At 32.5% G+C, this 27,889-nt stretch overlaps 1 protein-coding gene across 1 annotated transcript in view; it reads right to left on the bottom strand.

Annotated features, from left to right (window-relative positions):
- The window catches only part of ARHGAP15 (Rho GTPase activating protein 15), an 844,282-nt gene that overhangs the window by 413,193 nt on the left and 403,200 nt on the right, over positions 1–27,889 (bottom strand). Inside the window, exon 8 of the mRNA XM_051985817.1 lies at positions 27,509–27,638. Coding sequence (XP_051841777.1) covers positions 27,509–27,638 — 130 coding nt within the window. The remainder of the gene's footprint in view (positions 1–27,508; positions 27,639–27,889) is intronic.

The following is a 27,889-nucleotide window of genomic DNA, read 5'->3' as shown; positions in this document are numbered from 1 at the left end:
CTCGTCCACAAGTCAATAAACAGATTGTTATCCCTATCTTAAACTAAATGTCCTTTCTCAGATAACGAGCATCTTATTTGTGCTCTGCCCTTAACAGCTAATCTTTAAAAAAAAAAAAAAAAAAAAAAAAAAGTAATGTATGATATTTACCTACATTTTCTCTTCTGACTCTCCTCTTAACCTTTTTAAAATCATGTTCTGATGTTATCATTCCATTGCTGCTCTCTCCCAAGTTACTAATGATCTACTTACCAAATGCAATGGGCTTTTCTCAGTTCTCAGTCTCCTCAACACTCTGTAGTCTTTCACAGTCTTCAATCACTCTCTCTGCCTAGATAAACTCCTTCCTTTATGGTTCTGGGAAACTACTCTTTTCATGTTTTCCTCCTATCTCTCTGACCACTCCTTCTCTGTCTACTTTGCTGGATCCTCCTTCAAGATCATACCATCTAACCATAGGTATCTCTTAGGGTTCTGTTATGGGCTCCCCTTTCTTCTCTTTTAATAGCCTTCATCTCTGAATGGGTGCAGCTCCAGTCAGACCTGTTGAAGACTTCCAAGGTCTCCCATTGCATCTGGGGCCATCTCCAGTCATCCTGATCTATATCTTGCCTGGACCCAGATGGTTCTGGAGGGGAAACTGAGACAGGAGACCTTGCCTAGCCCTTCCTTACTTAATCTAATTCACTTGCAAGTCATGACATCACTTCCCTGATGGGAGGACACCTTCCTCTTGGAGAATAAGGGGCAAGCAACTCCATTTGGAGAGCTCCCGTGAATTTAATTATCATCTTTATGTTGACAATTTTAAAATCTACTTTTCCAGACCCAATTTTTCTGCTGACTTTAAAACTAATATCTCCAAGAGATACCTTAAATTCAGGATGTCTAAAGCCGAACTCATTATTTTTCCTCCCAACTCCACCCATCTCTTCTCCTTCCTTCCTTATACTTGTAGAGAGCAACACTGTCTTCCCAGTACTTCAGGCTCACAAGTCATTCTAATTTCATTATTCTCTGTACCCCTCCATCAAATCCAAGCAGTTGCAAAGGCCCGTTGAGATCATCTTTGCAACATCTCCCATATATGTTTCTTCTCTTCTCTGCCATTGCCACTAATCTAGTATATTCACCTCATCTCACATCTTGATTTCTGAAATAGGCTGCTAGTGGACTTAACTACCTCAAGTTTTTCCCCACTTCCATTTTTCATTCAGCTAAAACCTCCCTCTATTAAATTTTATTTTTACATTTTAAATGTAAAATTCCCAGTGAAGTCAGTAGAACTTTTAATATGAAGAGAAAGCTAATAGTTTATTGAAATCTTATCTTATAATTTAGTGTTGTATAAATTTTGTATAAAGTATCCTTAGTATGAACCAGGTTTATTTTGGTCTTTTGATATTACACAATTATATTTTAAGTATTTATGAAATTTCCATGACATATAATTAAATAAAAATATTTACTTCTATTCAGTAAAAGTATGATTTTATATACTTTTTAAAAGTATATTGCTGGATCCTCCTTCAAGATCATACCATTTAACCATAAGTATCCCTCAGGATTCTATTGTGGGCCTCCCTTTCTTCTCTTTTACTAGCCTTCATCTCTGAATGCGTGCAGCCCCAGTCAGACTGAGACCTTTTGAAGACTTTCATTTGACGTGTCTTGCCTGACATGACATGACATCTGTCATGAAGATAGAACATTAGAGGGTTTTTTAAATATATGTGTTTTCCAATTTTATCTACACCATTCTAGAGCAGTTTTAAAGTTTTCTTCTTAAACTCAAAATATAATATAATCTATATTTTTTCAAGTCTATCACAAATATTCAGTAAATGATTTTTTGATTTGTAAATGATTTTTTGAGTGTGGAAAATTCTTATTTCTAACTTTTTTGGCAAGCCTTTAAAAAGTCCCTGTTTTTATTACTACCAAATAAGATATCATAGAGACTCTCACTAGCTGATTATAAAGATAAACTGACTTATCTTCCTCATCTCTGAAAGATTGATTTTTATTTTTGTGTCATCCAGTTGTGATTTATTTTCAGCTAAAACCTCCCCAATTCATTGAACGGTTGATTCCATCTTATATCATCAATGCTTCACACCCTCTTTATGGAAACCAACTTATCTAATTATGTTATTTAGATGAAAGGTTTCCTAACTCTGTTATCCTGGAAGTTAAATGTATTGAAACATGCACTATATCAGATTTGGCATGAAGAGTCTTTTAGAAGCATTGATTGACCCATATCATCTCAGACATGATTGGATGAACTTGGTTGCATGGAACAAGATAATAAGATTATATAAAGGCTGTTAATTATGAATCAAGAGTGTAAGAAATGGAAATTGGTAGGAGCTACAATCTCTAAGACCAAAGGAAATGGACCTGTCAATCAGCAACTTAAATTTATAGCTCTCTATAAAACATCGAATAAATATTTTCCCATGTAGTTCTTCTTACTCCTCATAAGTTTATAATTTGCTAAAGCCTTGAACATTAATTTTTAACTTAATGATTTTGTTAACATAATCAGTAAGATTTTCCATGTTCTATGTGACTTTAGAATAATTCAAATATCACAATGCAAAGATAAAAAAAATTTTGTTATGGAAGAATCTTTAATAATTATACAAAGTAGGTTATGGCTTTGACATGACATTATTGAACAAGAATCTGACAATGATCAGTTTTATAATGAATCAGGGCATAATTTTATAAGTAGAAAACTCATGTTTGCTTCCGATTCTGTTATCGCCCCCAATACATTATTTTCATTTTTATCTAGATGCTAAGCATGATGAGTGATTTCAGATAAAAATCCTAATGAATTAGAAATACATATAGTTTTGGTGAGTGGTCTAATCATGTAGTTCCTTCCTGTATTCAAATGCTTAGTGATGTCCTCTCATTTTAATTTACTGGGAGGATTGGGACGAAATGAAAAATAGTCACATTTGGGGACATTTCACCCTGCAGTTGTGTACCTATGCATACAAAATGTAACACATGCTTCTTTTACATGCTTATCCCTAAACTGTTTCTCTGGCACATCAACAGGCAGCTGGTGGAACAAATAGGAAATCCTGCGAAGCACATTCATTTTTAAAGTGTTAATGCACCCAATCCAAGAGACAGTAATGTGCTTCCATCCGTTAAGATACTCTTTAATGTTTTGGATTGGAGGGTCATAATTTAAATGAAATGCATTATTCAACCTGGAAGGTAATCCATATCCTAAATATTTAATTGATTTCTCCATCAGGGATATAATGAACCTACCCAATGAGTAAACCCTCTCAATAGTTAAATGTCTGATTAACAGCATCTCTAATTTGGGATAATTTAGGAGTTTTATAACCTAAAAAATGAGTATTTCTACCACATTCCTCCCAAAGCAATAAGGAGAATTGTTCCTGGATTAGTTGCAATAAGCAAACAATCCTCTTTTTACAAAGAAAATCTAGAGTCAACTTTATCTAACTTCATACTGAAAATCTGAGTTTTTTTCTTTCACAAGGGATTTGATATCTATTTTAAATGGAAGTAGAGGGAACAGGTAATTGTTACATTTTTCTAATAAAAAGTTTAACAAGTCAAGTTTATTCCTGCTGATTTTTACTTATTTGGGGCCCAGCTAACTATGTGAGGGAGATAAATGAAACTACTTGCATATTTTTCTAATGGTGGAAAATTTGGCACCCTGAGGACTGTGTAAATGCCTGTTACTGTACTTGCAAAGAAAAGAGGAGGAATAAGACTGTGGGTGGCTGAATCCATAGGAGTGATTTATGACCAGTGAATCTACTTAGTCATTTCCAGATAAGTAGGGAGTTACCAAAAGTGTGTGTTCAGTCTCAGTCTGCATGCAGGGAACAGGAAACATTCAACATAGAAACTCATAATACTCATGTCTTCATTTAACTCAACCAATGTCAGAGCAGTATCTTGGGCCACCAGCAAACAATGGAGCAATAATTCTGACTTATCACATGGAACTGCTAGGTCCTGCAGCTCATAGAATGCCTTGCCTGGAGTCAGGAAGACTCATTTTCCTGAGTTCAACTGGCCTCAGATATTACTACTGTGTGACTCGGCAAATCATACTCTATTTGCCTTAGTTTCCTTATCTGTAAAATGACTTGGAGAAGGAAATGGCAAACCACACTAATATTTTTGCCAACAAAACTTTAAATGGGTTCATGAAGGGTTGGACACAACTGAAAAAAAATGATTGAATTGAGTTATTTAAAATGATTCATTGTGATGGAAATAACTAAAATATTTATCTCCAGTTTATATGATGATATATCAAGAATTTCATTAGATGATTTGATGATTTTGTTTTGAACTCTAGTCACAGATTTATACAAACATATATACTCACTTCATACCTATGTATGAAATTGATACATATGTGTATATATGTATATATGAAAAGAATATTTTCAAATATATATAAAATCTACATGTGTACTATATATTCTATAATATATATACATTATTATATAACACAGATATGAAATGATTTTCAAGTGTATTTCCTTGCTGGTTCAATATTCATCATTCAAATATAATTTTTCTGAAACCTGGTTTAATGGATTGCATAATTTTGGTTGAAACACAAATAGGCATTTGTTTTCTTGAAGGAAAAAAAAAATTAGTATGGTTCATCTTTTCAATAATAAAGAAAATGTGTTCATGGACATTTTCAAGAACACAAGTTCTTCAATACTCTTCTGAACAAGTCCAAGGAGATTTTAAATAGACATTCTGTATTGCTCTATTCCTAAGGGTCATATGTGTGATCATCTTCACTAAAGTTTGTTTCAATCCCAGTTGAATTAGTAAGCATTTTATTTAACTAATCTTGAAACAACAGAAATAAAGTTTATTCATGTCTTTTATACCTCAGAGAACAAAACAAATACTACAAATCTTTGGAGAGAAAGAATATACAAAAGGGCTTGAGGTGAATATTTCAAAGCAAATACTCTTTAAATGATGTGCAAATTACTTCCACATAAGCATGATTTATAAAAAGGGGATTAGTTCATTGAAACAAGAACTGAGTTTAAACTCTTGAGTTTCAAAGTCAAAGATGAGATGTTATAAGAAGAATAGGCAGAAAGGTGCTCACAAGTTAGAATACATGTTTTTGATCCACTTATTCTTTATTTAATTAATATCAATTTTTAAGATGAACAATCATGTCAATCATTTTTTAATTATAGAGGTTAATAATAGAAATGAGTGTGATTCATTTATATTTTAATGATATCTCAAGAAATCAGATAAACACAGGAAAAATCATGTAGAATGAAGTAAGTAGAGCCAGAACCACCTATACCACACACACACACACACACACACACACACACACACACACACACACACGACTACAACACAACTGAAAATTAAATTAAATTCAAATGCACAGTAATTCTAATGACCAATATTGGCTCCAGAGAAGAAAAGAAGGAAGGAGGAGAAGGAAATAGAAAGGAAGGGAGGAAGGAAGGTAAAAAAGAAAGAAAGAAAAAATAAAACAAGTGTTTATTAAGTACATAATATGTTTTATGAATTGTGATAAATGCTTTATTAAAATTTTATATATGAGGAAACAGAGACAAACAGAAATTCCCTGCCCAGAGTCACATTGCTAGTAGCTGTCTGATATATTTGAACTCAGCTCTTTCTGACAACATTATTACCATTCTATCTACTCTACCAACTAACTGTTCTTAAGCTAAGCCTAAAGGGAACCTCCCTTTTTTCTAGATAAATGGGGGAGGGGCTGTAGATGTAGAATGTTACATACACTACCATATGTGCTCTCTGTTGGTTTAGCTTAAGTGTTTTTTTTTTTTTTTGAGGGGGGGTAACAAAGAGAGCTTGTTTGTGGGTAGGAGACTGAATCTAGAAAGGACTGAGTTAAAAAAAAAAACATGAAACTTTTATTTTAAAAATAACACCCTAAAAGTATATATAATAATGACTAAGAATAGATACACCTACATATCTATGCTTTAACAACAAGTTTTCTACTTATTCAACAAAGGAGTATTAATTGTGTGAAACAGTCTCAAGTAGAGACTGATAACTGGTTAAGGACTCTGTGTCAAGGAGCATACTATCAATTCACAGGTCACATCTATAATAACATATCTTATTACACAATAATATTCCAACATATTTTTCAAGTAATGGATAAAAACTACTCAAAAGAGCTATAAAAATGATTACTTTTATGTAATTGTAAAGATGAATAAGTGAGCTCACTTCTCATGACTCTATAATGACCTGCTACTCTAGAAGGTAAAGGAAAATTTAATGATCCCACTCATACATGATTAATATCCAACTTTTCTTGACTAAAATTCTGGACTTGGTTCAATGAAAATTAGTTAAGTGAACTTTCCTTAGATTTTCTGCCAGATTTTTTCAGGAAGCAGGTTATGCCTAATTTAAAAATAAGCCACAGAACCCCAATAATAAATACATGCATGACTGGGGGAAAAAAAGGATTAATCACCATTATGTAAGTTGTCCTGATGAACCAGGGCTAACTTAATGAAGCAAAACTAGTCAATATTAAGAAGTTTTAGTAACTCCCCAAATTTTTAAGATGTTTTAAGAATAATCATCTTTTTCCAAATTGTAAAACAGTATCACCACTGAGAATAGAATTATTTGGGCATTCCCAAAGATCATTTTCTACAGGAAATAAAAGTGATACTGAAAGAGAGAGAGTAAAATGCCAGTTGTTCCTAACTAGTGAGACCCAGTGATGTCTTTCGGAAATTGTTTGAAAGAAAGAATACATGTTCATTCCCTTCTTTAATGACAGAAGTTGACAGTCTAGTTTTGTCTTATTTTGATTTTTAGTCAATAATTTTGAATAAAGAATAGGCTGGCCTGCAATGTCACTTGTGGAAGTAATTTAAGATATATTTTATTATATTAGTAAATAGTTGTCACTTCTAATTCAAAATGACATTTGCATGCTATACTTATGGGAAACTAGCAAGGGCCAAAGTATAGAATACAAAAAAAAAATTTTTTTAAATGTTTTTGTTGTGTTTGTCACTTACATAATAGATTTTGAAAAATAACGCTAAAATTCCCTCTCTCTCCCTTTTAAAATATCTCCCTATCATCTTCCTTCTGCAAGACTGAAACATAAAGAGATAAGCTATCAACTATTTTACCAGATTAATTTCAGTCACTTAATAAACCCAATGACTATGGGGAAAGGGATTAGGGGATTGTGAGGAGGGATCTGCAACGTGAAATGCTATCCAAAATGGTCTGGGATTCAAAAGGGAGGACCCTCTGAAACTTTGTGAAGAAAGCGCTGATATGGGTGTTGTAGCTATCTCTGATAAGACAGAGACTTACTAACAGGGAGAAAGAATTTTGCTTAGTTCCAAATTAATTTAGGGCTAAACTTGCCACAGGTTAATTTAAAGATTTTATGTCAAAGGTTGCTACAGTTTGTCTCAAGTTATTTATTTTTACATACACAAGGGCTCCTTAATCTATGGTACATGAACATGTTTTTTAAAATAATTGATAAATGTATTTCAATATAATTTGTTTCTTTCATATTTCTATTTTGTATTCTGTATTTTATTTTGTGCATTTAAAAACATTCTGAGAAGGGGTCCGCAAACTTCCAAAGAGCTATATCACACACACACACACACACACACACACACACACACACACACACACCCTAATTCAATTTAAAAGTTCCTGTTCTAGTCTTCTAGTCAGATTTCTCTTCACTTCTCTTTCTTCATTTTTATCTCTTCTGTCAGGCTTTTGAATGCAACACTTCTCCTTCTAGGCTTTTTAGAGACTAGGCTGATTCTTTGGTGTGTCTTATTTTCTCTCTATTTTTCTATTGGCTGCCATAACACATTGCTTCTTTTATTTCTATTCCTAATAGTGACCTTTGACTTCTTAATTCATTTTCTATTTTTTTATCCATTACCTTCCTGGGGTAATTCAATTCAAGTGATATATTTTATTTATGTGCTTATGTAGCATTGTGTGTAGTGTTTAGAAGATGAAAGAAAATCAAAGAAATTGATTTATTTTAATGATAACACCTAGAATTCATATAGCAGATTTATTCCCCCAAAGCTCAAAATACACCAGTTATAAATCTCTTAAGATTCCCTGTGAGGCAGAAAAGAGTAAGGTATTATCCGTATTTTATAGATGAAAAATATGAAGTATACTAATGGGTTAGGGACCAGACATCCCATGTTCAAACTCTCAGGTACACATTTACTCCTTTGCAAATCAAAAATTTCCACACATACATTTTGAATGCAATCTGCCATAATGTATGATAAAAACTGTAATAATCAGTGACCTCTCCTTTTTCTCAATTTTCTTAGGAAGAAAAATACTTTATGTAATGGAGATGACAGATTTTGACCTTAAAGACATATTCACATATTCCAGACGAGAAAGCTAGGTAGATAGGTAGACAATACCACTATAAGGCTAGCTTCATTGTATCCCAGGCCCTGGATCATTTCATGGACTTTGATTTTTCATCAGTACTTTTAAGAAACAACAAAAGTAGTATATGCACTCTCTCTGGGAAGGACTCAGGAAGTACCAACAGTGATGACAAGAAATGGAGGGAGATGTATAGCCATGACTCCAAATCCCAGTTTCCATGCTTAGCTTTATAGCTAAGCATCCCATGGCATCATCGAAGAAATAAGTTTCCGTATTGTATGTCCAGGGAAGAAGTTGGAGAGATGCTTTGGGGCTATAGAGTATAACAACATATTGTACCAGAGATGGTGTAGAAATATGAGTTGCCAGACTTAGTTCTTAAAGTAAGTTCAGAAAAAAATTACTTTTGACAAAGTAGCACCCAGTGATAGGCACAGAATTTGTGATTTTATCATAATAGAAAACCTTCAGGTGAAAAAAATGTCAATGTGGATCAGCACCTTATCAGCAATTTTTAGTTGTTTTAATATTAGAGCATAAGTTCTTAATCTGGGGCCAATGGATAGATTTCATGAGAACTGTGAAGTTGGATGTAGAAAAAAAACATTTAATATAATTTATTTTAACATAATTTGCTTTTCTTCTAATCCTATGTTGGTGTTGTTTTGTTTTATGCATTTAAAAATATTTATTCTGAAAAGACATCATGGCTGACAAAGAGTTCCATGACATAAAAATGATTAAGAGCCTCTAGTTTCGAGAATTGCCTTGAACAATGAAAGGTTAAGTGATTTAAAAAAAGTCACAGAGCAGAAGCTGAAAATAGGTCTTCTTTTCTTTGAGGTGGGCTTGCTCTTTACTCTGCCACATGATAATTTTCCACACAGTTTTCTTCAAACAGGTGGAGTCATAGAATCAAATATTTAAAGCTGAGGGACCTTAGAGGCTATATAGTCTAGGTTACTTATTTTATAGTTAAGGAAACTGAAACTGGAGAGCTTAAGTAAATTGCTCAAGATCATACTGGTAAAAAAGGACTGGAAGCATATGAAGATCCCCTGACTCCAAACCAGTATTTTTTTTCCTTTTTTTCTTTCCTTTTCCATTACTGGAATAAATTGCACAGAACTCACTACTATATCTTTCATAGAATGCGATGAATACAATTGCTTTTGGACCTAGAGTACCTGGTATTTCCAGGAAAAGGGATTTCCATGTTAATTTATTAGAAATGAAAGCAACCAATCTCTTCCTAATGACTATCAGAGAGAACCTGGATAAATAGGTATCCAATGACTACACAAACATACAGAGGGCCAGTATTTAACCTTTGCTTAAGGCCATTGGGACCTGCCCTCAACATTGGTTCCCAGAGAAGAATATATATATAACACAAATAAATAATGGAATATCCAATGCCCTAAGTAACCCAGGTCTAGAGCTATCTGAACCAGAGAATGATATGACAGATGGTAAGTATTTCTCAAAATTGGAAGATTCAATAAAACAGATCTCTACTTTCAGGTACCTAAAGGGACTTGCTGTGAAATGACTATCAGGAACTAAATTTAACATTTAATTATATCAAAGCCTTCAAAATATTTCTTTGGGTCAAATGACTATGATTTCCAGGGATTTAGTCATTACTTAATACAGCAGCCTTTGATACCATTTGCCACTATACATACACTTACCTGTCCTCTTGACTGGATTGATTATCTATGTTGGCCATTTGGGTTTATTGCATGCTTTAAAATAGTCAGACACAATTTCTATCCTCTTTGTAAGTTCAAGACCTTCATCCTTTAGAGAATGTCAAGTAATAGTGACCAAAATCCTCACTTCAGCATCATGGTTATTCAATCATGTTCTATATACCTGAATATCTTTTTTTTTTAGAGTCAGTACTTTTTGTCTTTTTTCTACTTTGTCCAATTTCCTCAGGCTCCCATATAACAGAGATTTTTTGATTAGATGATTAAACATTAATTTTAGGTAGAAAATACTATAATCTTTCCTTAGTTGATCAAAAGTCAAGTCCAGGTTAGTCACAGTTGATACTGAAGTCTAAACTGCACTCACTCAGTGCTCACTATAACCATGGAATGAAATCTCAGAGGTCTTAAGAACAGAGGATTCTTATCCAATGGAACCTTGGCTGATAAAGGAGCAATACACTTAGGCATTGGAAAATTGTAATCAAATATCAATTATTCCCACAAAAACTGTTTTTCCCTCAGGGTGATATTTATGTTAGGTGGGTACAGGAGTAGGGGTTGGGGAAAAGAAAATAACCAGTAAACAGATCTCTCTGCAAAGTCACTCAACTTTTATTTTGCTTCTGTTTTCTATGTCCATAAATAATTATTGATTCTCAGGATGATAGAATAAGATAGAAATGAGAAATAGATCTATGATTTCATTTGAGAGACCACCAAGGTAAACAAATTCCTTCTATCAAGATAGGGAAACACTTTCTCTTCAATTTACAATTTTAAAAAGTTTCCTAAGTAACTTGTAAGAATCAAAAATATGTATTCTTGATGTGGCTTTAATTTAGGTAGATTATTTCTGACTTCAAAGCCAGTTCCATAACTACTATATATTCCTACAATGCCACATCTATATTTCTAATATGTCTATCTTATAATGAGTTATAAATCGAAAGGAACTTCAAGTTGACAGATTTAGAACAAGAAAGTCATCGTGTTCATTGTCCTTACTTTATAGATGAGGAAAGTGCAAGAATCCAAAGGATATTAGATAACGTGCTCAAGTTCAAACTTTACTTGTATCTATATAAAGTGGGTCTTGAATCCAAGTCCTTTGACATGAGTCAGTGTTCTTTCCTTGTTACCAAACCATCTCCATCTAATTTTACACTCTCATTTTACAGTTGAAGGACCAGATAGTTTAAGTGACTTTTCATACATGTAGCAAATGGTATTCTAAATCTTATATTTGAATACTTCAAAGTCCTTTCACCCCCATTCATTGGAATAAGAATCTCATTTATAATGTATCATGGATGCCTTGATTTGGAAAAAAACCCTCTGAATTAAACTATGAGAAAAACACCACTTGCTAAAGAAGTGCAACCAAAGTTTTGATAATTGTAATTGGAACAATATTCATTTACTTGTTTACCTTTGCTTAATATAATTTTTTCTACATGTATATTATCTTTTTAAGTACACATTTATGAATCATGTTGAAAGAGAAAAATTAGAAGAAAAGGGAAAAAAAGCAAAGAGAAAAGGAGAGAAAAACAGAAAAAAAGTGAATATGGCATTCTTGATTTATATTAAATTTGTATAGTTATCTTTCTTGCTGCAAATGGCATTTTGTATCCAAAGTTTTTTTGGTTTTCCATGGATCACTTAATACTGAGAAGCACCAAATTTTTCACAGTTGATCATCCTATTACTGTGTACATCTATTCCTGGTTCTGCTTATTTTGCTCAGAATCACTTTGTATAAATCTTTTCAGGCCTTTCTAAAAGCGGCTTGTTCATCTTTTTTTTTAAATATAACAACAATAATCCATTACTTTTATATACTATAACTTTTTCCCCAACTGATGGGCATCTTCCAATTTTCCAATTCTTTAATACCACAAAAAGAACTGCTACGAACATTTTTGCAAATTTGCACATTTTGGGGGTTTTTTCCCCTCATTTATGATTTCCTTGGGATACAGACCCAGTAATGGCACTGCTGGGTCAAAATGTATGCACAATTTTATAACCCTTTGGGCATAGTTCCAGATTGCTCACCAGAATGGTTGGATCATTTCATAACTCCACCAAAAATGCCATAGTGTCCAGTTTTCCCACAACCTCTCCAACATTTATTATTATCTTTTCTTGTCATCTTAGACAATCTGGGAGTTTCAAGTGATACCTCACTATTGTTTTAATTTGCATTTCTCTAATAAATAATGATTTACAACATTTTTTCATATGGCTTCAGATGACTTTAATTTCATCATTTGAAAATTATCTGTTCATAGTCTTTTGACCACTTATTAATGGGGCAATGCTTTGTATTTTTGTAAATTTGAAACAGTTCTTTATGTATTTTAGAAATGAAACCTTTATCAGAAGTACTGGCTGTAAATTTTTTTATATCTTTGTACAGCTTTGTTTCTGTTTGATTTTGTTTATGTAAAATTTTTAAAATTTAATGTAATCAAAGTTGTCCACTTTCATTTCATAATGTTCTCTAATTCTTCTTTGGTCATAAATTCCTCCCTTCTCCAAAGGTCTGATAGGTAAATTATCCCTTACTCTCCTAATTTGCTTATGGTATCACCCTTAAACCCATCATGTACCCATTTTGACCTTATTTTGGTATGGAGTTTGAGATATAAGTCTATGCTGAGTTTCTGTCATATTATTATCCTAAATGTGTATGCACCAAGTGGCAGAGCAACCAAATTTCTACAGTATATTTTAAGCCAGTTACAGGAAAAAATAGAGAACAATACTATTGTATTGGGGAGACCTCAACTTTCCACTCTCATAATAAGGAAACTTTAACCACAAAATAAACAAGAAAGAAAATAGAGAGGTTAATAAAATCCAAGAAAAGCTAGATATAATAGACTTCTGAAGAAAACTGATTAGGGACAGAAAGGAATTCACCTTTTTCTTGGCAGTACATCACACCTACATAAAAATTGACCAAGTATTAGGTAACAATCAAATGCAGAAAGGCAAAAATAGTAAATACTTCCTTTTTAGACCACAATATAAGACAAATTATATTCAATAAAGGGCCAAGGAAAGAAAGACCAATCTTTTTAGTCTGGAAATTTAAACTGGAAATTAAATAATTTAATTTTAAAGAATGAGTGGGTCAAACAACAAATCACAGAAACCATCTATAATTTCATTCAAGACACTGACAATAATGAGAGAACATACCAAAACTTATGAGATATACCAAAACAATTCTTAGGGAAAATTTTATAGCTCTAAAGAGCTACATAAATAAAGTAGAGAAAGACTAGATCAATGAATTAGGCATACAACTAAAAAAGCTAGAAAAAGAACAAAATAAAAAGCCCTAATTAAATACTAAATTAAAAAATTTTGAAACTCAAAGGGGAGATTAATGAAATAGAAATGAAGAAAACTATTTAACTAATAAAAAAAACTAAGAGTTGGTTTTGTGAAAAAAAAAACTAACAAAATAGATAAACTTTGGTTTACTTGATCAGAAAAAAATCAACAGTATCAAAAATGAAAGGACTGAACTTACCACCAATGAAAAAGAAATTAAAGCAATAATTAGGAGCTATTTTGCCCAATTCTATGTCAGCAAGTCTGACAATCCAACCCAAATGGATGAATATTTACAAAAAATATAAATTGTCCATGTTAACAGAAGAGAAATAAAATACTTAAACAGCTCCATTTTAGAAAAAAAGAAATTGAATAAATCATTAATGAACTCCCTAAGAAAAAATCTCCAGGACTAGATGGATTCACAAGGGAATTCTACCAGCTATTTAAAGAATTGATTCTAATATGTGAAAAAATAGGTAAAGAAGAAGTACTGCCAAATTCCTTCTTAATACAAATGTGGCACTGAAACCTAAACCACGAAGGGCCAAAAATAGAGAATGGAAATTACAGACAAATCTCCCTAACTGAATATTAATGCAAAAATTTAAATAAGATATTAGCAAAGAGATTGCACACTATGACCAAGTGTGGGATACTACTACTACTACTACTACTACTACTACTACTACTACTACTACTACTACTATTAGTACTACAGAGTATAGGGGAAAATGAAGCTTTCCTTAAAATAAAAGATAATATCTATTTAAAACCTATAGCAAGAATTATTTGTAATGGAGAGAAGCCGGTTGCTTTCCTAATTATAAGATCAGAAGTGAAACAAAGATCCCCATTATCACCACTATTATTCATAATTGTACTAGAAATGATGGCTATAGCAATAAAAAAAGAAAAAAAGAAATAGAACCAGCAATTTGACACTACAATAAAAAAGGAAAGTTTACTCTTGTTTTTAATTGTTATATTTCACAAAGAGAAAAAAGATGGATGCATAGAAGGCCAAAAACATAGAAATATCTTATAAAGAATTTGTTTAAAGACATATTCATAAGAGAACTGTGGACATAACTTTTAACATGGATATGCCTCATTTAGTACAATAGAATCTTCTTGTGATTCCTTTTATAAAGTAAAAAATTGCCATTTAGTTTGTTTTCTGTAAAATAATATATATATACATATGTACTAACTATATAGAGAATTAAATAGTGTTTTCTTTTTTAAAAATCCAGCTTTCATGAATGTTCTCAAACATTCATATCTATCTATCTCTATTTCTAACTATATCTGTATTAGGTACAACTATCTTACTTCTTTCTACTTTTTCAACAAAATGCTTTGGGCAACCAAAGTTACCATGCTTGATCATTCTCCATTTAATAATGGTCAAAGGAAATGACAGACAATTTTCAGATGAAGAAATTAGAAGTATTTCTAGCCATATGAAAAAATTTTCTAAATCACTATTGATCAGAGAAATGCAAATTAAGACAATTCTGTGTCACCACTACACACCTCTCAGCTTGGTTAAGACAGGAAAAGATGATGAATGTTGGAGGGGATGTGGGAAAACTGTGACACTGATACATTGCTGGTGGAGTTGTGAACTGATCCAACCATTCTGGAAGGCAATTTGGAACTATGCCCAAAAAGTTATCAAACTGTGCATACTCTTTGATCAAGCAGTGTTTCTACTGGATTTATATTCCAAAGAGCTCGTAAAGGAGGGAAAGTGACCCACATGTGCAAAAATGTTTGTGGCAGCCCTTTTTGTAGTGGCAAGAAACTGGAAACTTAGTGGATACCCATCAGTTGGAAAATGGCTGAATAAATTATGGAATATAATTGTTATGGAATATTATTGTTCTATATTTTAGAAAGGCCTAGAGAGAGTTACATGAATTGATGCTAAGTGAAAAGAGTAAAACCAGGAGAACATTGAACATGGCAACAAGATTATATGATGATCAATTCTGATGGACATGACTCTTTTCAATGATGATTCAGACCAATTTCAATTGTCTTGTAATGATAAGAGCCATTTTCATCCACAGAGAGGATTATAGGGACTAAGTGTGGATCACAACATAGTATTTTTGCTCTTTTTTATTGTTGTTTGCTTGCTTTTTGTTTTCTTTATTATTTTTTCCTTTTTGATGTGATTTTCTTGTGCAGCATGATAACTGTGTAAAATGTATAGAAGAATGGCATATATTTAACATAGATTACTTGCTGCCTAGGGGAGAAGGTGGGGGGGGAAAGGGAAAAAATCTTGAAATACAAGATTTTGCAGGGGTGAATGTTGAAAATTATCTATTTCTATATATGTTTTGAAAATAATTTTTTTAAAGATTGAAATTCTAAGTCATACAAACCAAGAATTTATTAGGTACTCTGCTTTTTTTTGGGGGGGGATCCCTAGCCAATATGTGGATTTTTGCAATGTTAACTGTGATCTTTTCTTATGTTCCAAGTTTATTTCCTCCAAATGATCAGGTGGTCTGTCATGGCATACTTTCATCACAATATTGTTTTGGTTCCTTTATTATTTGTAACAAATATTCTCTACCTCCAATATTACTATCTTCTACTTTTATTTCTTTACAAGAATATATCATCCTAACATATTAAGTAATCATTCAAAAAAGAACTGATTGTTCTAAAGAAAAACATGTAAACCTAGGGTTTTCAGCAAAGCTGGCAATGTTGTCACTGATTTTAGCCCCATACCTCAATTAAATATTCTTTTGGATCTTAGTAGTTCATATTGACATATACAATGCTTGTGACTGAACACTACTTGGTTGATAATATTTATATGCATTCTTTATCAAATAGCCTTGATATCAAATATCACAAAATCTAATAGCCCAATGCTTTTTACGGTGTTTAAAGACCTTTAATCATTCACATGATATGCCCTTTCAATTGAAAATCAATACTTTACTAACTTTTATAAATTAGTCACTGATTATATATTCAACATAATAGGTATTTAGTAAAAGTGGAATTGAATTAACTTATACTTCTCTCTTTATGAAGAACAACTTATAGAAAGTATTCTTATAAAAGAAGTATATTCATTTACTTACATATGTTTCAGTTTAATAATTTTTATCTCTCATATAGACCTTGATTCTTAAGATTTAATCTTACAATTTAACATGGAGAGGGATGGAATTAACTTTAAGATGTTTTGTTTTGATAGTTTCAGAAAACTTAGTCAATCATCTTTATTATTTGAATCCTAATCAAATCAGCATGACATTCAGATAGTTCAATGATTTTTTTTAATCGGGTAAGAGTTCATCTTTTTCTTATACACTAGATACTGTGTTTTTTTTCAGTTTTAATATTGTCTTTGTTTTCTTGGCAGATGGATTATTTGTCTTATTATTTTCATATATTGGCAAGATTGTGCTGTTTTCTACAAACTTCTTAATAAAAAGAATGTTAAAAAATGTATTTATGAGTCTCTACAACAGCCTTCATAATATGTGTTTAAAACAATTGCCTAATTACATATTTATCCGAGAAACTGGTATGACTCGGGTTTTTTTGGATAAATAGTGTACATCTTACACATTTTCTTAATTGCATATTTTCTAGTAAGGTCAGAATGGTCACCAGTTAAAACTATTTTTTTCATGTAAAAACAGAAAATAACAAATTAATAGCAATTTCTTTTAAAGTATTCTTAATGTAACATATTTAGAAATGTTGACCTTGGATTAAAAGACTATAAGAAAAAAAAACTTACTTAATTACAAAAACAGGCAGAGTTCAAGTCAAGTAAATAAACATTTATTAAGTGCCTACTATTTGTCACTTTACTAAGAGACTCTTGACTCTGGTCCCTTACATAAAAAGGCTACCTAAGGTTTGTTCGCTTTGTTACATTGACTAGAACTTAACTTCCTTTGCCTCTTCTTCTTGTCCTATAGAGCCCCAGCTTCTTAAACTGTAGGTTACAAGCCTATATGGGATCTCAAAGGTGAATGTGAAGTTTATGAAATTATTATCTATTATCAGTAAAAATTTGACTTGTACACCTATTTTATATAACTATATTCCAGGGTTACATAAAAATTTCTGGGACAAAAAGGGGTTGCGAATGGAAAAAGTTTAAGAAGTCCTGCTATAGATGTCCAGGATGCTAATCTCTTCCCAATGCTATAAAGGTGTAGAGTCCAAGTCCACATTTTGCCACTGGAAGATTAAGAATATGAATCTATTTTGAATAGTCTGGTAAATAGAAGAAAATCTCTTCTACTAATTAAGGTATAAAATACTCAAAAGAACCTTTCTCATGGAAAATGTTATAAATTGTGTTTCATGGCTGTACAGTAATATCAGTACAGTAGTTCAGATACCTTATGGTTTAAATTAACTTTTTGTTAGCTATCCTGGGACTTTAATAACATTAACAATTATAGTTGTCTTTCTCTGAGAAAATATAGTCTAAATTCCAAGCCAGTGACTTACTAATGAACTTTTGAAACATAATCTAGTTCTAAATTGGGGACTCTCTATATTTGTAAACCTTTGGATTAGTACTAGAAAAGCCCAGTATTAGCAGTAAGCCTATTTCTGTTCAAGATGGGTATGCAAGGTATGCATACAAGTTAAAAAATTACAAAATACATTCTAATGGTCTATAACTCTTTCCATCACCTACAATATTTAAACCATTCCCATTTGTATTGACCATTTCCATCTACCTCCTCACCTCCTATTATCCATTCTACCAAATATATTGAAACTTTTTGTCCATATTCAGGAATACTAAAATTTTCATAGAACAAAACTTCTATGATCATTTAATTAAAAACAATACAAAGAGAGTATATTTTCTATTCATACTTGTGCTTCATTTCTTTTAGTCCTCAAGAACATGACTATTTCATTGAGTGCTTAGAGTAAATATAAATGGCATTATGAAAGCTTAATATTAAATACATTGTGGAAAAAATCAAAGATGAAAAGAGTTTTTTGTAAAACTGAACATTAATCTGGGAAAATGTAACAGTTTACTAACTAAAAATATTTCCATCAGATTGAAAACTTTTAATTGATATTCTTTATCTTACATAACAATCTTTAATTTGAGATCTCCCCAAGGCGATACCTTGCTTGGACTTGAGGAAAAAAATAGATAGATTTAATGGTTACATCTGAAATCTAGGTCTTATTATCCAAAAGTATATTCTAAAATCAAAATTTACAAAAAAGTAGGTGGAGGAACAGAGATTTATAGAATTAAGAAATTTAAGTGAAATATTTTTTGTGTTTTAGGTAGATGATGGTAAAATTGAACTCAGTCATTTTTAAGAGAGATGCTTACAGCACAATATCAAAATGCTAAAAATAATTAGCAAATTGTAAATGAGTGATTCATAATTACAGAGATTCTTGCTCATGAAATATTTATTATTAAAGAGATAAACAGGAACAGAAAGTTACTGAAGGAAGGAACATGGCATTCACACACAAGTCTTCCAAAGTGCCTTGCATATAGTGATTACTTCAAAAATATCAATTTAATAAAATGAATAAATAGATTAAAAGGAAGGTCTAAAGAAATATTGAATAACCCAATAATCCAAAAGCTGTCAAAATTTTTGTTAAGCACTTGCTAGGTACAAGTTAATTCTCTAAGCATTGCAGGGGAAATAAAGAATAAAATACAATCCCTGAACTCACTCAAGACACTTATAGAGCTTAAGGAATGTACATACATTATATACATACTTTATATATGTTATATATATTTCATTATTATACTTTGAGTGCATATAATATGAAGCATTATAAGAATAACAGAAAATTATTTCCAAAGAGGAAGGGGACTAGAGTAAATTTGATTGAGTATGTGAGATTTGAGCTGGATTTGTATAATGGTTAGGATATTAAAATGTCAAGTAGAGATTGCTAACTGCATGTCCTTCTGTTCACAAACAAGTGGCCCATGGCTCACTTTTCTTATTATCTGATGTGATTTTTTTTTCTGAGAATGCTTAGGTAGCTTTTTTCATCTGGTTTATAGTAGGTTAAGGGAATGACAGCTAATTCTCAGATGACTCTATTTATGATATCTATTTACATTTTCAAATATAATTTCCATTTTAAAATTTTCCTATTTATGTTAAAGACATCATAATTCATTTAGCCATTCATGCCTGAAGCACAAATACTAGAATTTTAGAGTTGAAAGGGACCTCAGTCACTATCTAGTTTCACCCATACCTGAAAAGAATCCCCTTTATGATAAATATCACAAGGAGTATTAGAGCTTTTGCTGGAAGTTCTATAATTAAAAAGTACCCCTACCCTTTCCCCCTAGCATTCCCAGATATAGAAAACTTCACTTGTAGATAGGTCCAATTATTAGAAAAATTTTCTACATACAGAGTATTAATTTTTTTTCTTTACACTTTCTTTCCATTATTTCTAGCTCTGTCCTCTGGGTAAAATCTATGTATCAGTCTTTCAGATACTTGATAAATACCATATCTCTATTAAATCTTCTCTTCTCTGGGCTAAACACCCCAAATTCATTCAATAAATTTTCATATGGAATGAATCTGAGTCATTTCCCTATCCTGGCTGACTGCCTTTGAATACTCTTCTCTACATGGGCTCAGAGCCCAGTGAACTCTTCATTTTCTACCAGCTGTACTTTCTGGATTCTGCTCTACCATCATCATCCCATCCTTGCTCCTTCTTCCTGCCTGCATAGAAAAAAGCATATTACCAGGGAACTCATGCTTATGAAAACTGCTTCAGCTTTAGTTCTCACACTTTATCAGAAACTCACTAGCCTTCATCCCTCTGATTGGAGGCCTGAGGGGTAGACAAAGACACCTCCTAAAGATGCCATATAAAGAATGCTCAGAAGTCCATTGAGGTCATTTCATTTCCCATCAGATCCACTCTTTGGATTACATTTTGCCATTAATCTTCTCTCTATACAGGATACCTTCTTCTAGCCTTACTTTCCCTTTTAGCTTTCTTTTGTGTGTTCTTTCCCATTAGATTGTAAACTCCTTAAGGGCAGAAACTAACTTTACTTATATTGTATCTTGAATACCTAGCACACTTTCAAGAATATAATAGAAATTCAATAAATGTTTATAGCTCTGCTTTATTGTATGTGGTACCAAGAAGTAAACATGACAAACAACATGTTTTATTACTAGTATCAAATGCAGGATCTATTATGCCCTTATTCTTAGTCTTTCTTAAGGTAACCTAAAAGCTCATTACCTTTCCAAAGTACCATATCACATTGTGAATTCATACCAAATTTTCATCCACTAAAAATCACCTGCTGCTTTTTCCCAGATAAATTGCTAACTAGCCATACCTCTTCTATCTGTTATACCTAAATGTGAATTTTTTTAAACTGAAGTGTGAGATTTTATACTTACTCCTATTTTATGTCATCTCATCCAATGGATCCTTCCAATCCCATAATAGAGTTGATCAGTAGCCATGTTATACTGATTTAACCAATATATCTCCTATATTGATAATATTTCTATTTTTTCTGATATCATATTATTTGGAGGCCTTCAGAATACTTCCAGAATCCCAAATGGTCTTCCATTTCACTCACTGACCCATTCTATAAAAACTCGGATTATTCTTTCCCAAATCATTGATCTAATCTCATCTTTCTCCCTGCTCAAATACCTTTAGTGACTTCATGTTTCCTCAAGAACAAAGTCCTTAGTCTCATTTCTAGGCACTCTACACCTAGTTATCTACTTTGCCACCTTTGACTTGGTTATCTTGACAACCCTTCTATGCTCTAGCCAAATTATACTACTTAACTTCTCTCAGCTATTTCCTGTACCTTTCAGATTTTGGCTATATTTTTTTAACCTATACATAAAAATCCTAATTTTCTATCTAAACTTAAAAAAATCAAGAATTTACCTATACAAAAAAATCTCCATTTTCTATCTAAATTTCAAGAAACACTTACCACCTCTTTCCCTGATTCTCCTAACCTGATGTGATTTCTTGTCCTCTTAATATTCTATAAACCCCTCATGAACTTATATTGAATTTATTTAATTAAGTTCTTTGAGAGGAAAAGTACAGCCTTTTTCATTTTTACATGTCCAGTATGATCTAGCACGGTGCTTTTACAAAATATGGACACAATCCATTATTATTTTTAAAAATTATCCAATTATTTTGAATTCAAGTGAGTACAGTAGTTCTCGCAAGTTTTTTTGTTTTTTTCTACCACATAGTTTATGCCCTATTTTTTGCTCTGTGTATGTAGGAAGACACATGTAGTGAGGTAGGCTAATAATGTGTTTTAGTCCTGAAAATATGAAAAACAATTACAGATTAGTTTCTTTTCCCTGAAGATGAAAACAAGCAACTCCTTCCACTTGCCTTCCAGAGAACTACTCCTGAGAGATGTTTTTCTGTTTTCCCCAAATGACTTAGCTTTCACTCTTTATTTCCTGGCTTCTTGTCTGTTAGACTCAAGCACTATCTTCTTATCTCTCCTTTGTACTTAATAATATTGGCAAATTAACAGTATTTTAAAAATACAAGAGAATTAAACTTTTAACTTCTGAATCCATTCATTGAGTCTACATATTTTCCCATGCTTTCCAAATTAGACAATGAAATGACCACCTGTTAACTACTAACAATGTTCTCATGCCTTTTTAAAAGTAATTTTGGCTTTATTTCTCCATAATCCTGGCTACATAGTTGTGTGAACATCGAAGGCATGATAAGCCAAAGGCAGCAAACTGACAATAAAATTTGTGCTTAGACTATTAATAAGGATGTGAATAATCTGATTCCCTAATTCCACATAATTATTTAATCTCAAAGGGATGAAATCAATCCAAATGCATGTTTTAAGAAACCTAAACTAGAGTGGTTAAATTTAGTCCTAAGTTCAGAAAGATTTCACACAGCATGTATAACACTTTTAAAATATTTTATAGAGCATCAAATATGAAACATGCCAATCATCATTTCAAAAAGCATAGTCCAATTTGATATCATAAGAATGGATCAGATTTTATGGCTTCCAAATGAAAACTAATATATTAAAACAAAATGAAGTCTATCCAAAGTAATGAAGGAGTATTAACCATATCGACTTACCAACAGATAATTTCTAGCATTAAAAGTGCTTAAAACAGTAAGACCACCCAAGAAAATAAAAAAAAAAAATTAGTTTCTAAAAATAAATATTGCTTTGAAGATAAATGGTAAATATTTTAAAAATTAAAGACAATTTGATTTTAATTCCATTTCTGACAATCTGATAAAGTGGGTTATGGATTGGCTGGATAGGGCAATCCATGTTAGAGTTTCTTGATTTTAAATTACTATTAAAGCTCATGCTAACCAAACAAGTTTGTGACAAACTAAATCATCCTGGTATTTTGAAATTTATTGTATTGACATTAAAGATGTCAGCTGCCAGATATTCAGTTTGTGGGACATATATGGCTCAGGATACTCCTGACTACACTCAGATTAGATTAAAATAATTAGAAAATACTTTACAAAATAAATAAAAGTAAAACAAAGCACAGATAACATTACATTTTAAAACTAAGTCAATAGGAAGCTCACAAAGATCCTTAACTTACAACATAGTGGTCCACATTTCTATTTGAGTTTGACATGGCTGGATTGCGAGGGAAATTGAGTACATTGAAACAGAAGCAATAAGTGAGTGCTCCAGTGCTTCATGCCATGGAGTTGACTCTGAGTTCTTAGTTATGTCATCAGAATGCAAGCATGTATTTGGTGATATCAATATGGAAATACATTTAAGGTTGACCCAGAAAATGTGTAATGTCTACCTAATCTGCAGCCTACCTAAATTATTGACAAAGAGATGAGACTTTTGGTCGTGACAATTCATAAAATGTAATTTTGCAATACTTAAATAACCATGGTTAGGGATCAAATAATACAGAAACAGATGATTCTCAGAGAGTTTTTGTCTATTTCCTTGGTCTTTTCAATGAGGAATGATTCTAAGTCCTTCAAAAAAATGTGTCTCTCTCTTTTCTATTAAAAATCTAAGAACTAACTAATTTTATATCATTGCTTAACACTTCTGTTGCTTAAACTAAAGGCTTTTAGGTTGGTTATTTTATTATTAAACATACACACACACACACATTTCCCATGCCTTTCAAACTAGATAATGAAATTAGACCTGTTAACTGCTAACAATGGTCTCATGTCTTTTTAAAAATAATTTTGGTTTTATTTCACCAACATATATATATACATATGTGTAGGGAAGCTTAACTTTAAGAAAGGGGATGCTCACTGATTAGTTGAAAAAATATTTTTGTAAAAGGGTGATAATTTGAAGATACCTCCTAGATTATAAACCTGGGTAGTCAAAAGAATGACTGTTTCCCTGACAGAGACAGGGAAATAAGGAGGAGATGGTGTGTCTTTAAGGGAAAAGACAAGGAATTTGACTTGTTGAGGAAACTGAATCCTGTGACAGAGGAGAGAAGATGATGAGATGTGTCAAAGGAGAGTAATTACAACAGTCCCTGCCACATAGGCTACTTTTTTGCCTCTAAAAGGCAAGGAAGCTAGTCCTGAGATCTGATTGGTCAAGTGGATTAAGGCTTGAAATTTTAGGGCTATCTGGCTTGTTTTCATCAAGAAATCAATTTGGTCATTTGCATGGTGGTACGAGATTTACCAAATCCAAAACAGCTCTAACCTCTCTTTCTCTAGTCTCTTTTTCATGACCTTATTCAACATGAAATCTACATCAAGAACTCAACCGTTAGTTTCCTAGACCAACTACATCTTGAGGACAGTGGCCTTTTCTTTGGACAGATTGGGGAGTGAGGATAGGGAAAGCTTCATTCTACTCTACATGGCAGGGACTAAGGTACATAATGCTCCTACTATAAGAAGGTATATGTGTATACTTAGATTGTGGATATTTAATATTACATAGATTGGGAAAGGATGAACATAAATTTTAGAATCTAAAATATTTGTTACTTCATTTCCTGAGTGGGCTGTATAGAGTGGCAAATAAAACTTTATTTAAAAATAGCCTGTTGAAGATACCTTTTTCCTTCCCTCCTTTCCTCTCTTCTCCCTCTCTCCCTCCCTCCGTTCGTTTGTTTGTTCGTTCCTTCCTTCCTTCTTTCCTCCCTCCCTCCCTTCCTCCTTTCCTTTCTTTCTTCCTCCTCCTTCCCTCCCCTTCCTCCCTCCCTCCTTCCCTTCCTTCCTTCCTTCTTTAGTTCCTTCCTTTCTTCATTCCTTCCTTCTTTCCTTTCTTCCTTCCTCCCTCACTTCCTTCCTTCCTTCCTCACTTCCTCCCTCCCTCCCTTCCTTTTTCCCTCCCTCCTTCCTTCCTTCTTTCTTCCTCCTCCTTCCCTCCCCTTCCTCCTTTCCTTCCTTTCTTCCTCCCTTCTTCCCTCCCCTTCCTCCCTCTCTCTTTCCCTTCCTTCCTTCCTTCTTTAGTTCCTTCTTTTCTTTCTTCATTCCTTCCTTCTTTCCTTTCTTCCTTCCTCCCTCCCTTCCTTCCTTCCTCCCTTCTTGCCTCCCTCCCTGCCTTCCTTCCTCCCTCCCTGCCTTCCTCCCTCTCTTCCTCCCTTCCTTCCTTCTCTGTACATGCATTGTATCTACCCAGTAAAATATAAGCCCTTTGTTAGATTTTTATCTTATTGGCTTCAGTGCCTACCATATGTTTGGAACACAGAAGTCACTTAATAAATGTTTGAAGCATTGAAATGAATGGAAAGAAGAAATAGATGAGGAATTTGAGAAATATCTCTCTAGTCAGGCATGGAGGTTGGGATAGAGAGAAAACATTTTAGATATCTGCACATCTTTTGAAATTTACTTTCTACCAAAAGGTGAGAAGCTAAATAACTCCTATCTTATTTTATTGAAAAATGTTATCCTTTAAAATGTAGAGGAAGACACAGGGGAACTCCTTTTGGATCTTATTTTGATCACTGTAATTTAACTGGTTGTTGAAGTAGAAATTGTCAGAAATTTTGGGGAAAATTATCACAACATTTTAATGTTTATGATAGAGAAAAAACCCTGGTGACATGAACTGAAATATATTTTGCATTTGAAGAGAATATGTTTCAAAAGGTTTTGAGAAGCATAATCTAGTACTTTACGAATGGGAAGTCAAAGTCATTACAGGCATAAAATAATGTTCCTAAGGAAAAAAAATCAGAAGATAGAAAGAAAAACAATTATAATGAAAAATAAATGAAGGAAGAAAATGTGAATCCAAAGGAAATTCACTGGTGAACTTAGATATGAAGATGAGACAATGTATAAAGGACAAAAATAAGGGGAGGTAATTAGAGGGGGAAAAAAAACGATAGGCACATATTCTTATAGGAATGACACATAAAGAGTTTGTCTATTTCAGCACAACTTTTTCAAAGTTTCTCATCCTATTTTGTAGTCAATACAGAGAAATATAGACTAGAAAAGAGTATAGTTAGACTAATTTACAACTATATAATATTATAGTTATGTTGAATGCATAATTCCTAAAACTTCAATGACTGGACTCAAAAAGTATTCATTTTCATTTTATGTCAATAAGTATGTGGGATCAAAAAAAAATTCATTATAAAGTTGATGATCTCTGGCATTTCAGCTGAGAAATCCAGGATCTGACTTTGACTTTATTCAGATTTGACCAAATGAATCTAACTTTTATCTTAACAATTTTATTAATGATTTCAATGAATTTATACATAAAAATGCCTCACAAATGTTACAAAATTAGAAGTGATAACTAATCTTTTAGAGTTGGAATCCAAAAATATTTTTGTTTTCTATTTGAAGGTGGTGTGGAGGGCAGATGAGATTTGGTTTATCTGACTCAGAAGTCAGAATTAGGACCAATGGTTTGGAGAAGAAGATTTCAATTCAAAACAAAGCGGGGAAAGATTCCTAACAATTATAGATACTCCCAAATGAAATAGGCTATCTTGGGAGATAGTAAGTTCTCAGTCAATAGAAGTATTTATATTAAAAGCTTTTTGATCATTATTAGTAATGTTGAAGACATTATTAGTAGTACAAAGGTTGAATCATCATGTAAACTCTGCACTCCTCAGATTCTGTGAGGATCCTGCCTCTGTGATAATTATTAGCCAGCTTGAGATATATTATGACTAATTCAGAGGCCATTTGTGAAGTTCCTCTGAAGCCCATAAAACCTAGGCTGTATTCTGGTCTCTAACATTAACCTTTCTATGTATCTCATTTTTCTAATCTCAAATATCAGGGGATTAGAATAGGTGATCTTTATGATAGTTATAGCTATATTACTCCAAAATAGTCTTTCTTATTTTGCTTTGTCACATTCAATGTTCAACCCATGCAATATCCCACTCCCACCTCACCAATTTGACTCCAGGTAACATCACATAGTTCACCAGAAATTCCCAGAAGACTTAGACTTAGAATCTCTGACAAGTGTTCTGATAAATTCCATAACATTCTGGCCTTAGACTGCTCACCTCAGGCTTTTACACATATATCTTTATAAGCATACAAATCAACTGCAGTCCACAGATGGTAGCAGATGATTGACATTTCCCACTTTGAGAATAAATCATAAACCTGTACAGTGTGGCTATCATTTAGAAAATCAGAATTTTTTTGTTTTTTTAAGCAGGGACCATGACCTCACAGAATATTTTCTCATTTGGCATTATCAACAAGTCACAAACAAAACAGAGACAATTGCCCTCCAGTGAGTGAGTGAATTTTCAAGAAATTGCTAAGAACCTTATGTATGTAGGATGACTCTGGTCCAAAATCTCATTTTGATGGATTTGTTTTTCCTAAGCATTGCATTTAAGATGAACTGACATGGAAAATTAAAAGGAAATACTTACTTAAAGATTTTCTGTGTTCAGGTTTTTGTTCTTTTATTTCTCTATCAAAATGATCCAGCAGTTCTGCACTAGAGGATCTCTGGATTTTGAACAACTCCAAATTTCTTGATGTACAGCTTTGATCCTTTGGCTGGATTGAAAACAAAACCAAACCAAACTTCTTAGATCTGGTATAGATAGCTTTTGTCTGTTTCAGCACAGCATTTGTCAGGGTTTCTCATCCTATTTTGTGAGAAATAGGCTAAGTATGTCTGATGAAAAAAAATAGAGTTAATATAACATTATGTTCTTTGGCATTTCATTTTAATTTAACAAAGAAAATTTCAGATGAGAAATGTGTGGGGCAAGAGTCCAATTACTAATCCATATCTGAATTTATTA

The sequence above is a fragment of the Antechinus flavipes genome, chromosome 3, assembly GCF_016432865.1.
Source record: "Antechinus flavipes isolate AdamAnt ecotype Samford, QLD, Australia chromosome 3, AdamAnt_v2, whole genome shotgun sequence".
In the NCBI taxonomy this organism is placed as follows: domain Eukaryota; kingdom Metazoa; phylum Chordata; class Mammalia; order Dasyuromorphia; family Dasyuridae; genus Antechinus; species Antechinus flavipes.
The sequence above is the reverse complement of the archived record's forward strand: the minus strand, read 5'-3'. Positions and strand labels throughout refer to the sequence as shown.